A 14,009-nucleotide genomic window follows, 5' to 3' on the forward strand; every position below is an offset into this window, starting at 1 on the left:
CAGCTGTGTCCATCAGGCCCAGGAGGAAGCGTTTGACTGCACTGTTCAGGCAGTGTTTGCTGCTGAAATCAGTATTCCTTATCTCCTTTGAAGAATGTTAGCTGTGGATGGGAATCAGCTCATACTTTACTGCTTGGACCAGGCCCCTCTTGGCATTTGCATCAAATGCAGTGTGTCTGGCCATGGTGTATAACAAGGGAAACTTTGTAGTCAGTTTATAAAGTAACCTGTAAAGGAAGGTAAATTCAGAAGGCTGAAGATGGTTTAGCATAAAGCACCCAGAGTTCTCTAGACTAGCTGAAATCTGCTGGTGTTTGGGTTGGTTCAGTTGGTGGTGAGTTACATATAGGCATGCACAGTGAATAATTAGGAACATGAGGTCAGAGAAGAGCATGTGAATATTCTGCTCTCAGAAACCCAAAAGAGTCTGAGGTTTATGCCAGAGCTTTGTAATCATAACACGGCAATTACCAATAACAACATCTAAGAATAAGTGCTAGCAAAGGGCAGGCATAGGTAATTTTGGAAGTCAGTAAATAGAACAGTTACAATCAAAAATAAATAATCTTTTAATGTTGATTTTGTTTGCTTTCTCTGTCTCCAAGATACCTTTTTTCCCCCCAAAGGAATAGCTAAACATGTTGGCAAAGGCATTTCAAATGCTTCTCTCTGATCTTTTTGGATGTTACAAAGCAATTCCATTTCAAGACTATGCAAAGATGTATGTGGCCTTTGAAGTCACAGGAAAGGGCTGTAAAATTTGGTCCCAAATGTCCTCTTAAATCATGTCCTTTCTGACACTCTATGCAATATTCCCTGAGAGCTTTTAAGAACAGATCCCCATAGTAGCTACATAATTATTTCTGTTTTATTGGTTGTTCAGTTCCTAGTGTTACTCTCATGTTACTCTCTGCATTTTCTTTTAGGTCAGGATCGGTTCATTCCCTAAAGGAAAAAACAGATCAGGTGACCATAAATTGCAGGTGCTCTGAGCATCAGTTAACTCGAGACTGGCCCTGGAAACTGCTCTTCCAGTTTAGTTCCTGTAGCTTTCTCATCATTGAATACCAGTGGCTGAGTGAAGCTGGAAAGAGGAATTTAGCATAGAGGCAAGCCAGACTGGTAAATCATCTGTTAGTTCTGCTGTTTGAAAACTGAGGCAGGAGTCAAATTTCATTTTCCGCTCCATGCCTCAGTTATCGGTGCATCAGTGATGCTTAAGAGCAGGTCAGCAAGACAGCCTATCTTGAGTCTTTCAGTGTTTGGGGATCCTGCATTTCCCCACTGCTTACCTTTGTTAACAAAAAAAAAAAAAAATTTGAAAGAGTTTTACTTGCTGTGATCTGAGGTGAAGTGTCCATCAATAATTTGGGGACTTTTCCACATCTGATCAGAATATCACTGCAGCCTTTCTAAGAGTTAATTAAAAACACATTTGCAATTTAACCTTTCCTTTTTTTTTTTTTTCTTGTGATAAGAGATTAGGTAGGTTCTTAACCTCTTGTTTTACATGTGTTTTAACTTCTCTTTCAATATTGCACTGCCAGTTTTATGAGCCAAGGCCAAAATACTCTGCTTGCTAAACTTGAGCAATCGGGAGGGAACAGATGATGAAAAACTAACAGTGTTTTACTCATCTACCACTCATTTTTCTTCACAGACATGTAGAGAGTAGATATTAACGAAGACAGTAATAAAACTCACTGTGAGGCCTCATAAATCAATGTGTACTGGTGGGGTCAGGAACAAATATTGGAAAGGTTAGAACATGCAGAGAACTGTGTTCCCATGTTGTGACGCTCACAGCAAGGCTAGGGGTTTTTCATTTGCTGATTTGAAAGCAATCAGGAGGAGGCTTTGTGCTGGCTGGGCGTGGGGTCAGCTCTTTTTTCTAGTGGCTGCGCTAGCTCAGGTAACACGCTGAAAAAGGAGTCCTGGGTGAATCAGGGCTTTCATACTGCTCTGCTAGGGACAGATGTTTGTAAAGGTGTCTCAAAACCCAGGGGATCCAAGCTGTTTGCTCACCTGCAGCAGGACAAGGCTGCACTGTTGAATCCATCTGCGAGTCTACACTGACAAGGTACTTGTGATTCCTTGAAGAGAGAAGTCCTGGCCAGAAGGAAGGTTCAGTGTTGGGAACTCTCAGCTCAGGTTTGGAATAACAGGGATGTGCTGATGATGCTTTCTTAGCTGTTTGTTAATGTTCTCTCACCTTTCAGGCTCTCAGGTTTCTTCCAGTTTGCAGCTGATGTAGTAGATCTGTCACTTCATTTTGTCCCTTCTGAGAACTGCTTATGCTGGGACAAATGCAGAGACAACACTCTGTGTCCTCCTCTGCTCCTGCCAGGGAACCGGCTCCTGTGTCAGCAGGATTGATTTAATATTAAAGCCTAGGGAACTGAACAGCCCATGGAAAGCTGACTGTTTCCCCACATTAACTTGGTGGTTTGTGTTTTGCTTGGACAGATAGTAAGAAGTTTCCAAAGAAAAGAGGTTGATTCAGTTGCAAAACAGTTTAATGTAGGTCTTTGGAATCACTTGATAAAGCTGAGTCAGTTAGGTTATCAAAGAGAAGCCAGAAACCTAGCTAGAGCTCAAAGTCATCATAGATATTCAGCTATTTTACTGATGAACTTAGTCACATAGGATGCCTAACAAAAACTGTACAAATTAGCAGTCTTCTGGAAGAGCTTGTGTATACTGCAAAGAAAGTATTTGTAAAATTAATTTACTTGTAGAGTTTCCTGTAGTGGTGCCTTGGTACTGCACATCTGTCAAGATGAAATGAGATTTGGGGGCTGATAGCATTTAGATGGGGACAGTACTGTGCCCTTAGGACAGATTTGTAATTTCATTTGTAATCAGGCAGACTATAATTACTATATTTGCCTCTGATTAAAAAAACAGGTCAGAAAAGTAATGAATTGTTCTCCTTATGGGATGGGGGGAGCTTCACAGAGTAAGAGCACTTCAAAGCACTGCAGTGTTCAGGTTCCCCAGTGTTCCCTCTTTGTGCTTGCTCAGTTGGTAGGTCTGTGTGGCTTGTTTCACATCAGCAGGGAGCTGCTGCCTGCTGAGAGCAGAGTGCAGGGCAGGTTCTGGGTACTTCCCTTTGTGATCTCCATGGTGAGTGCTAGGTACCAGCCAGCCTCTCATTTGGGGAGAAAGAGGACTTTTGTGTGGTGCAGGTTGCAGGACAGGGGTACCTGTAGGTACTGAACTAGGAGGAGCACAGATCAAGGGGAATTTGTACTTCTGGCCTTTGTGAGCACTTCAGGAGAGATGAGAGCCAGCCCAGGGTCGATTTCACTGAGCTGAGCCTGCACACAGGCTGTGCTCACCTGAAAGGCTGGATCAGCCTCAGGGAAGGCTCAGGGAAGGCAGGTGGGTAACCATTCTATGGATGAAAGCAGGAAGCCTGTGAAGTCTGTATTAGGCTGGTATGTGTCTGGAACCCTGTGTGTTAGGATAGCAGAGAATCGGGATCCTCCTTACTAAATTATCCTGTATTTATTTTCACAGTGCCCTTTGCAGCTCAGGACTTTCGTTATTTTGGTTTGGGTTTTGTGAACAAATAGCAAGTTGAAAATTGGCTGAGTTTTGTGTATGAGCTCCATGGCTTTGCTGGGTATTATTCTATGTCTGGCATAGTTCCACAGTCATCTGGTTTTTTGAAAGATGGGTTTATTTGTCAAAGATCTGTCTCTTACTGTTGGGTAAGTTCTCAAAAAGAAGAGAGACCAGGTTAGTGTATGAGCATTTGGTCAGCTTTTTCCTTAAAGAAGGTGGGAGGAGAAGGGAATGGCATTGGAAAAAAAAAACTCTTAGCAGGGAAAGAAAGTTCTCACTGGTTTTGACAGAGCAGTTCTCAGAATTATTGGATTGTTTTCAGCTGTTGATCTCAGTGTTTATTTTCAATCCCTTTTTTAATGAAGGAGGAGCCAGTGTTCCCCAGTTCTTTACTCAGCAGCGTGTCCTTTGGCAAGTGCTGTGTCTGGAGCCCTGGGACTCAGGCTGAGCAGCCAGTTGGCTCTCCTCACCAGGGCTGAGCAGGGAAACCTTTCTGCTGAGGCTGGAGGGAGATGTGAGCACGTATTTCCAGCCTGCAGAGATGGTTCAGATGCTGATTCTGCTGTCACATCTGGTTGTGGAGCCCATAAATGTGTAGAGAGGGCCCATCCTACATGGAAGAGGGTCCAAGTGTCTCTAAAAAAATCATCCTTCTTCTTTTTCAAGACTAGAAAAAAGCTAGAATGAAGTTTCAGTATCTTTTCCCTTAAAATATTAATGAAGCAGGGATGTGATCATCAGAGACGAGGGGTTTTTTGCCAGTAAGCTCAGTCAGTAAGGAAAGACAATAAAAATGTCCTAAGTGAACTTTTGGCTGTTTGCATTATCCAAGCTGTCCTGGCTGTGCCACTGAGCCCAGCTGTGCATCTCAAATACTTTGTCAGTTGCTGCCACGCTTCTGGAAAGGCCTGTTAGATCTGCATTTGCTTCCCAAAACACAGTGGAATCTAATGAAAAGCATCATTGTTTTGAGACACTCTGATCTGCTGCCAGAAGAGCTCCTGTTGTATAATCCTTAATAGCAGGTTAGAGTGGCAGTTGCTCCTGGGTTTGAAATTGGTATGTGGCAGGGTGGCTTCCCAGCTCTCTCCCTGGGGAGGGCTTGTCTCATCTTGTTCTTCCCTTTGGGAGCTGTGACTCACACGGCGTTCAGCTGCCCTGAGGTGGGAATAGACCCTTGAACAGGCTGAACATCAGTGGTGCTACCTAGGGGTGACAAGGGAAGGGAAACTTCCCTTAGAGAATGGGGAGCAGTGCTCTGTCTGCTGAGTACCAGGGATTACATTTGTCTGTTCTTGCCAGCACATTGTTCTGATGTAAAAAAAAGAGTTGGAATAAAAAAAAATATCTTCACTTCCCTTTCTGATATGCAGAACTCAGTGTGTATACTTCCATGCTGACATTTCTGCCTTTTGTGATATTTATGTTAACCTACAGCTTGGCTGGCACGCTGTCAGGCTTCACCTGTGTAGCAAATAAAGTATTTGAAGGTGTCATTCAGACATTGAATTCCTGTTGTGGTGGGCATTGGCATCAAAGTTTACTGCCCAATTTTTCAGCTAAATCAAATATATGGGAAGTCTGATAAATATTTTTAAAGGAATATGCTATGAATAGTTTCTGTAGGGTGAGCTGTATTACAGCAAAGGGATCAAAATAATCTCTTGTTTTTAATCTCCCTAGACTCTGGGCAACCAGAGCAATTGCTAATGGGAAAAACAATGTGAGTGAAGTATTTGAATTATGTTACGTGTTTCTTGCTGGAATTTACCAGTTGGAAACAAAAAGGCAGTGAGAACATCTTTGTAGCCAGGTCCATGCTTGCCTTTGGCAGGTGCTCAGTTGGGCAGCAGTTTGGGAACCTTTGTGGCAGAGGTTGCTGCAGGCTGCTGAGGGCCTTTTCCCAAGGAGGAGAGTTTGGGATGCATGGTTTACATTGGTGCATGGTTTATATTGGTGTTGGCTCCAAAGAGCCTTTATTTATCCATTCACCTTCTGTCCATGTGAAACCACTCTCTGGAGGTTTCTTGTGAATACTGGTTGTATCTCAGCCTCATATCCACTGAGATATTGGGGTATAAGTTGAGGAAGGCATAATACTCAGTTTGACTGACCTGCTGTATAGCTCAGACTATTTGACTTTTCTGCATTAATTCTTGACTCTGTGAAAAAAAAAAAAAGGCTGATTGAAACACCCACACACTTCATTAAGAGCCCTCTGATGATGATTTCAGAAATTTATTTTTTCATAGCTATCTCTCCTCTCTGTTAATATTTTTGTGTTGGTTGATTAATTTAACTTCCAGTCATGAGAGCCCTCCACATTCAGGCTGCTTGCCTGTGTGCAAATGCTTCTAGACCATTTTCAAATCACCTGCAGAGCTGCTCTTTGTACACTGGCAGCCTTCCACTCCAGCCTTACTCTCTCTCACAGCTTTATTCCTCTCTCAGTGCATTCCTTTCTGAATGGGGACAGCCAGCTGAAGACAGTTTTCCAGCAGTTTGTGTCAGTGACAGAGAGAGACACAGAGTCCTGCTTGGTAGTCTTGTACACCCAAGGATCAGATTTGACCTGCAGCTGCAGCATTTCTTTGAGAGCTCATGTTTGCTAATTCTTCTCTGTGACGTAGCTCTTGTGCTTCTGGACCAAGTCTTGCATTCCTTAAGTATGATCCTTCTTTTTTTTCTAGTGCTGGGACAGCGGGGCACACTGGAGTTAGAGAAGTGGAAAAAATAGCATTACCCCTAACAAACTCTTGATGTAAAAAGCAGTAAACTGGAAATAACTAAAATGGTAGTTCTGGAAGAGATAGTGAGAAGCATGAGGTGTATAGAATGTAGAAAATACAGTTATGAGCTCACTGGAGAATGGAGCTCCTGTTTCAAGGCATTAAACTAATTTGCAGATAGATGAGGAGAATGGATGGTCTCATGGTACTCAGAAAGGGTCTGATTTAAGGTTTGCTCCTCAGAGTTGCAATGCAGATTTCATAGTTTTCCAAATTCTATTCTAACCATCTATAACATTGATGATAATTAAATAATACTTAAAATATTTTAATGAACTAGTGCTGCTTGGAATTGCTGAAAGAATAGAACTCCTTGGATAGAAATGGATGGGCACGAGAAGAAACTCCAAATTAATGTACTTCTGGGTTTTAGGACCTAATGCATTGAGGTCCTGGAGGATTGCTGGAGGTCTAGGAAATGCCCAGCCACTCTGTGGGTATGGTTGTCAGTAGAAAAATTCTGATTTAAAAATCCATGTAACATAAGCAGGATTTTGTTAAATATATTTTACAGTGTATCTGATACACAGATGTTACTTTATCTGTTTTAAAACAGATAAAATTCAGCCTGAAATTAGATCAAATCCCATAATAAATGGGATGAGTAGAATTCTCCTTTCTTATATCTTACCTGTTCAGAAGTAGCCCATGAGTTACCATTGTCTACCAGTCAGACCATAGTCAAATGAATGTACAACTAGGAATGCTTTACCAATTTCACCAAAAGCACACTCTTGAAAAAGCAGCTTCATGATGTAAGCCCTGTGGTGGTGTCCAAGAGTAACTGCTACCCCCTTCCTGTAGGAAGAGTCAGAGCCAGTGTGCTTGGAGCTAGGAGGTTTAGTGTGATCCATGGAGCAAGGGGAGTGTTATCAATCTAATGTAATCCAGTGGATCTTTGGATACCACAAGTGGCACCTGTAAGCTCACTACACATCTGTGGTTAACCTTAACAGGTTCTTAACAGCAGCTCTCTACCTCTTTAATACCCTGTAATCAGTATACAGAATTATCCTGCTTAAAGCCAACCTCAATTACCATGAGGTGAGAGTACACTTTGAAGTGTCTCTTGGAAGTAATTTAATTTTCTCATATGAAGGATGTGTTTTGCCTGTCCTGCCATAATGAACGTGAAGCCTTGCTGTCAGATAGGCAACCACACAGAAGTGGAAGATCTTCAAGTGAAGAATTTAACTTTAGGCCCAAGGAAGGGAGGGAAAAAAGGTCAATTTTCTGATTTAGATAATTTACAAGCATCATTGCATATCTCTCAAATCATGGACATATTAATTTTCTGAAAGCATTGCTAATTAAAAACACCTTTTGGAAACAGTTTGCCTTTGGCCATCAAGCAGAAGTGTTGGCAGTGAAAGACAAGAGTGGTTTGAATTGTTATCCCAGGGCTGTGGGGGAGAGGGAAGGAGCTATGTGAACTTACAGCTAGTGTGTAGAGCTGCAGTTCAGAATAAAATCAGAGCATCGTTTGGCATCCATGCATCCGTGCAACCCCTGTGTCTTGGAGCCCATCAGAAGCCTGCTGCTCTGTGGCTTCTGAGTACAGGGTGACCTCTCTGTGTCTGCCAGTTGATGCTAAGTACTGAAATTTGAATTTGTGTAAAAGTATACTGTGCTAGGAACATGCAGTGTATCTGTGATTTATCCTGACAGCGCTAGGAACTTAGACTGACTTTTTGCTCAGGGACTGAGGAATTAGTGCTTCTGCATTTGCTTCCCACTTGCTCTGTGTTATTACCTTCACTGGGCCTTGCTGTCCCTAGCTGACTAAATGCATTATGTGAGTGGGAGCTGGCGAAGTGCTTTGGGATGGCAGGTGTGAGAATGGCACTCCTGGTGAGGCCAGGAGCCTGCCCAGCCCCTGCTGGCACAGTGGCACTGGGAGGTGCCACTGAGGGGGATGACACAGTCCTGGCCTCTTTTCACTGTCCCTCCCAGAGGATCAGGAGGTGTGATGCTAGCCTGGGTGGATTTCACCTCCTGCAGTGCTCGCTGTCCCAAGTGCCTAGCCTGATCAAGGTGCAAGCTGCTTCTGCCCTCAGTGAAGGGAGTGTACTGCTCCTAGAAAGTGAGTCACTTGCTTTTCCTAACCACCCTTACATGGACAGAAGACGTCGCTTTTCCCCTCCCCTGCCCTATTCGTGAGGCTTTGTCATGACCCAGACCAGGAATTCAACATGAGTCACCAACAAACCAGCCCTATTCCTGCTCCCTTTGCTTTTTGCAGGGATTTAGGATTTTAGGGTGGTTTGCTGCTCCCTTGCTGAGACCCCCACAGAGCACTTTGAGATGGAGCCGCGCTGCAGCAGGGAGCCAGGAGCTGCTCCAGGCTTGGCAGGGGTGTCACAGACTCGTCTGTCCTCCCACAGCTCCGGCTAGACACGGAGCTGCTGAGCTCCTGAGGGCCCTGGTGATTTTCCCTCTGCTCGCTCTCCGCCGTGCACGTCCGTGTGTGGGCTGTGCTGCCAAGGTAAAATGTGTGAGCAGAGGCAGATGTAGAGCACGGTGAGTCAGTGTGAGTACGCTACAACCTTGGCTCCTGCTAGGGATGCTTTTGTTTTCGGCTGTGTAAGCTCTCGGAGAATATCCTGGAAACTGTGGGATTGTCACCAGAGTTTTGTTCATCTCTCTTTTAGTGTGTGTGCCTCTGATTTGGCACTGCATCATCAAAGTGTCAAGACGAACTCAGGAAAAAAAAGAGAGGCAATCAGTGCATTTAGCATGAGCATGTCGGATATTATAGGTGCAGAAATTTCTAACTATTGGCTGCCTGAAAAAGATTTAAAAAGTAATAGTAAAACTTGAAGGCAAATGCTTTGGAACATTTTATTTAATTTATATTTCTTTTGTTTGAAAGAATACACTATGGACAATACTTTAAATCATCTAAAATCTGACAAATGGACTTAATTCAAAATGTATGCTAAAAATCTCACGTTCTTTTGGACCAAAGCATATGTGCTGGGCAACAACTCTGTATCAAAGCTTTGCAGCTGAGATCTAAATACCTTTTCAAAAGGAATCCTGTACCATAAATGCTATCAGATGTTTAATTAAGACAGCACAAGCAAGGAGCATGTTTGCAATAAATTATGGGGATGTGTTCTGACAGGCTTTATCTATGTAAAGATTTCTATTTTTATGTGAAGCTATTTACAGATTATTGATTTCAAAAATAGATTTGTAACTAAAGAAAGATGCATCATATTTCAGTTGCTTGGAGTTGAGAATCCTGCCCGGCTGTCTGCCTGCTCTCCTAGATGTTTATTCCAGGGGCTTACAAGTCTATGGAGTGATTCTGTCCTTCCTATTTTTCCTCTCTATTTGGAAGAGGGAATTTGTATTCAGGGACCAGGTCCCAGGTTTCTTACCCACGCAAGCAGGCTGTTTTTTATGCCTTTGAAGCACAGAACAATTTCAGTGAAGTCTGTGAGGCTTTTTGCATGAGTAAGACTTTGGGATGGCGAAGGTCCCTCGCAATATATTTTGTCAGTTGTCACTGTTTTGTTTCAGGGCAGCAAGCTGTTGTCACAGTGTCAGTGGAGCCTGCTAAGCTGTAAGCCTGCCTTTGAGTACGTGTAATAGAAACCTTCAGCATATTTTTTTGCTACTTAATGCTATGTGAACATTAGAAGAAATATTTTAATAAATCAAGGCAAAGCCTGATGGTAGAGGTAATATTTTTCATTAGAAGAATCTTTAGAATTTGAAAACTTGCAAGCTTGTGTACCCAAGAGCCTGTCTATTTTTTCCAGCCATACCAGTTGGTCTAATAAAAAATACTGTCTCTGTCTACAAACCTTGTTGTGCCTGCAAACTGTGTGGATTGCATCTACAGCAAAATACTGCTGGATTATTAAAATAAGTCAGGCCTTCTTTGCTTAATTATGGAAACTCAGATTTTTGTGGCTTCCTCAAGTCTCAGCTTTTTGAATCCCAACACACATGAAACGATGCTGTCTGGTTTCTCATACTGTACAGGAGGGTTTCATCACATAGGAGCTCAAACTGCTTCACGGATTCCTTATATTAGAATGGATTTTACAAAGGTAGCCTGCTAAAATCCTTCTGCCATCTGGATTTGAGGATATATTGTAGGATGCTGTCGGTGTGTACTGTCTGGCATGGATGGCCTCTGGAAGCAGTCCTAGCCCAGTACCTGTGTCAGCATGTGATGTGCTGGTGTGGGGATGGAAGCAGAGGAAATGGGAAGAGGCTGGCAGAACACGATGTCTCTGGCGTAGTCTGTGGGCGTAAATGTTTGAATCTTGCTGTGTGTCTGGCTGGGTGAGCAGAGTGGTGTAGCCCTTCTAAACAGCAGGAAGCTTGGATTTGAACTTGTTTGGAAGACCTAGACCCAGAGCTGTCTAACAGTCCTAAGGCTAGCCATGCAAGAGTCTTTTCAGAGCTTTTTAATGTGCCTTTTAGAGGCCTTCAATGAGTGTGTCTCTTGGACCCAAATCTAGAGCTCTAGGCTAGCTAGCTAGCTTCAAAATAGACCAAGGTGGTGATGATCTGGATCATCTTGAAATGTCCATGGAGAGGCTGCTTTTCCACCCTCAGAGAGCACAAGCCCTTGCTGTAGTTTGCAGACTTGGAGTGTTCCCAGCTCACTCCCTCTGCTGCATGCCTTGGCTAGGTCTGTGACCCTTGCAGGAGCACTGCTCCTCTCCTGAGCAGCCCTGCTGTCCCTGAGCAGCCTTGCTGCAGGCAGTGCCCTCCCTTCCCAGTGAAATGGGAGCAGGTCGGTGCCCGAGGGGCGTTCACTTCTGTGTCCTGTGTGCCTTCTGTCTGCCTTTGGGCACGGCTCAAATAGATAGCTGGTAATTGCTTGTAAAGCCCTTGGTGGCTGTGGCTGGGGCTATTTTGGAAGCTGATTCTCCCTGCATGCCCTGTTGTGGAAGCTGTGGCTGGCTGGAATGGCCCATCAGCCTCTCACTGTGGTGACCTCCTCTCCTGGGTGTGTTGCAGGGAATTCAGGGGGAGAGCTCTCAGCAGTGGCATGCAGTCTCTTGGGCTGCCTGCCAGGGCCTGGATTTGGTGACCTTTTGGATGTGGCAGAAGATGCGTTTGTAAACCTTGGTTATAGTAACTGGGAGAATGCTGGAGGAGGAGGAGGAACGTATTTTTTACAGACAGGCTGTCTGCTCTCTGAGTACAGCAAGGGTTTGTACTCTCTGATGTTTATGACCAGCAGATAGTAGGTAAATATACTAAGAAGTGCTGTGACAATTGGAACTGTTGCTATTTAATAGAATTTAAAATGAAGAAATTATACGCATTTCCTTGAGGGGCATGCATGTGACACTGAGAGCACTGTGACTTCTAGCACTGGTTTGAACACTTACTCTGCTCTCTTCTTCACTGGAATCAATAAATTCCCTCCTGTAAAATGAATGCAGTCATATTTTAGAGGTGTCCAGATGTAGTTGCTATATCATTACCCATGTAGTTTGTGGGTGTTTTTGTTTCTTTTAAGAAGAGCAAACAAGCCAAGACCTGCACTCCAGCAGTTGCGTAGGTTACACCAGGCGTGCTAACAACAAAATTGGGAAAGGTGCCCCTCTTTCCTCATGGCAGGGCCCTCCTGATGAGAAGGACTGTCTGTGGTTGGGTGGTGACAGCCAGCACTTGAGAAGGGGTGCTCGTGTTTGTGAGGATCTGCTGGTGAATATTTGCATCGCTCAGGTTACAGTTTTGCAGTGTGTTCTTGCTCTGCCTGAATGTGTCTGACCTGCAGAGGACAAAGGATCATCTTTCTACTTTCCTTCCAATTGTTTCTGCTAATTTAGCATCAGTTTGAAGCTTTGTCTTTGCTTAGAGATCAAATGGCCAGGGACAAGGCTCTTTGTTTTCACTCTGTGGTAAAAGTGGCAAGGTCAGTCCCAGTGGGGCTTGTACGGTTTACACTGCTGAATTTATCTCATGTATTGAGGATTTTCTGTCACCTACAGGTAATGCATATTGGTAACTCTAGCATCAAAAAATACCCCTTTTCAGCAATGAAAACAAGGTCTCTGTTTATAAAGGCATTTTTCACCACAATAGATAGGAATGTCTTTGCAGCCATATAAAACAGCCTTCCTAGCTCTCTGTTTTAACATCTCAAAGAGCAGCATCTTACTTGACCTGCATACTCAGGTCGGGCCACTCAGGAAGTCTTGCAAAGTACCTGGCAAAACAAAGTTTGAGCTTAAGCAAGTTTTTCTTTTCTATCTCTTTCAGAAATAAGTAAGCATTTGAAGATGACAACCTCATGGAGCGACCGACTGCAGAATGCAGCAGATCTCCCTGCGAACATGGATGGGCACGCTCTGAAAAAGTACCGCCGGGAAGCCTATCACCGGTAAGGCATCCCTGGAGCTCCAAAACTGAACATAAACCCCACGTTTCTTGGGGATTTTTGGCTTGTTAGTAAAACAGGAAGGTTGTTCTTACCTTCCTCGTAGAAGTTGGTAGAAGAGAGCTTAGAAGATGGCAGAGTATTGGCCTGCAGGAGTTTGCAAAACTCTGAATTGAGATGCATGTACTAGAGTGAGTGATGATGTGCTTCTTATTGCAGTCAAAAGATTAATTAAAGTCAGATTCTGGATAGAAGCTTTCAAGTCAATAAATAATCAGTGGCAGAGGTTTTATAATAATTATTGCAGTGCACGCTGGGAGAGCAGAGCCTTAGACACTGGAATGTACAAATATGAATAAGCAAGAAATCAAATGGCATCAGAAATTGTTTGAGAATTACACCTGGTGTGATTAACTGTGCGACCACAGGAGCATGCAGGAGCACTAGGCAAGGGCCCAGCCTTTTCACTGTTAGGTGTACCTAAATCCATCAGAGTTCAAAATAAAAGGAATGTTATCACTCTCAGTTTATAGTTTGAGAATCAAACTGCAGGCACTAAGTTGTTTTTACAAGATCACATTGGAGGTTTGGCCGATCCAAGAATTTAGGCCACAGCTCTCAAGGTTCCAAGCATAGAGCATAAAAGTGGGATGAAGTCTGTATCCTTATCAGATGTCTGGACTGCTACAGAGTTAAAAACAACAGTATCTAGTAATTGTCAGTATTCTGTTTGTGGGAGGTGTATCTTCAAAGTTTAGCTTCGTTATTTTGAGAAGTCATACAGTGTGATGATGAGAGGATATTCAGCAGAAGGGGAAATGTATGTCTGATGTAGAAACAGAAACATTTAACCTCATGCTTAAATGCCACGTTGCATTTGTGATTCACATTGGTGGTATTTCTGGGGAAGTGTTTTGGAAGTGTTAGATATCCTTTGATTCTCCAAATGGAATCTAATTTGAGAAAAATGCCTCAGTGCATCATATGATTGGCCAGGTTGTGCAAGTTGCAGTGTCCAGGGCTAAGTGATGGATCTTGTGATGCATTTCCAAAGCTTTCCAATTTCCAGTGAATATGTTTGAGCAACATGTCCTAAGTGGTGGCATTATTTGAATCTCTCTGTCAGCTGGTCTGTCAGATATGGACAGATACAGTTACATTTAATGAATGTAACTATATATAGCATGTAAGAAGAGAGAGATTTTATACCATTCCCTGTCAAAAAATCTTCACCTTGTTGCAGTCATTGACAGGTTTACCTTTGTGTCATGAATTTATTTAAAACTTCAGCT

General features: G+C 43.3%; 1 protein-coding gene across 3 annotated transcripts in view; it reads left to right on the forward strand.

Annotated features, from left to right (window-relative positions):
• NT5C2 (5'-nucleotidase, cytosolic II) overlaps positions 1-14,009 on the forward strand; it is a 59,244-nt gene that overhangs the window by 4,999 nt on the left and 40,236 nt on the right. Inside the window, exons 1-2 of one of the 3 annotated variants that reach the window (XM_063163286.1) lie at positions 1,928-2,080; positions 12,600-12,720. In XM_063163286.1, the coding sequence (XP_063019356.1) occupies positions 12,620-12,720 (101 nt within the window). In that variant the 5' untranslated portion in view covers positions 1,928-2,080; positions 12,600-12,619. Of the gene's footprint in view, positions 1-1,927; positions 2,081-12,599; positions 12,721-14,009 lie in introns of those variants that run through there. The other 2 variants (XM_063163285.1, XM_063163291.1) reach the window with 2 other exon arrangements.

This window comes from Melospiza melodia, chromosome 9 (genome assembly GCF_035770615.1).
Source record: "Melospiza melodia melodia isolate bMelMel2 chromosome 9, bMelMel2.pri, whole genome shotgun sequence".
In the NCBI taxonomy this organism is placed as follows: domain Eukaryota; kingdom Metazoa; phylum Chordata; class Aves; order Passeriformes; family Passerellidae; genus Melospiza; species Melospiza melodia.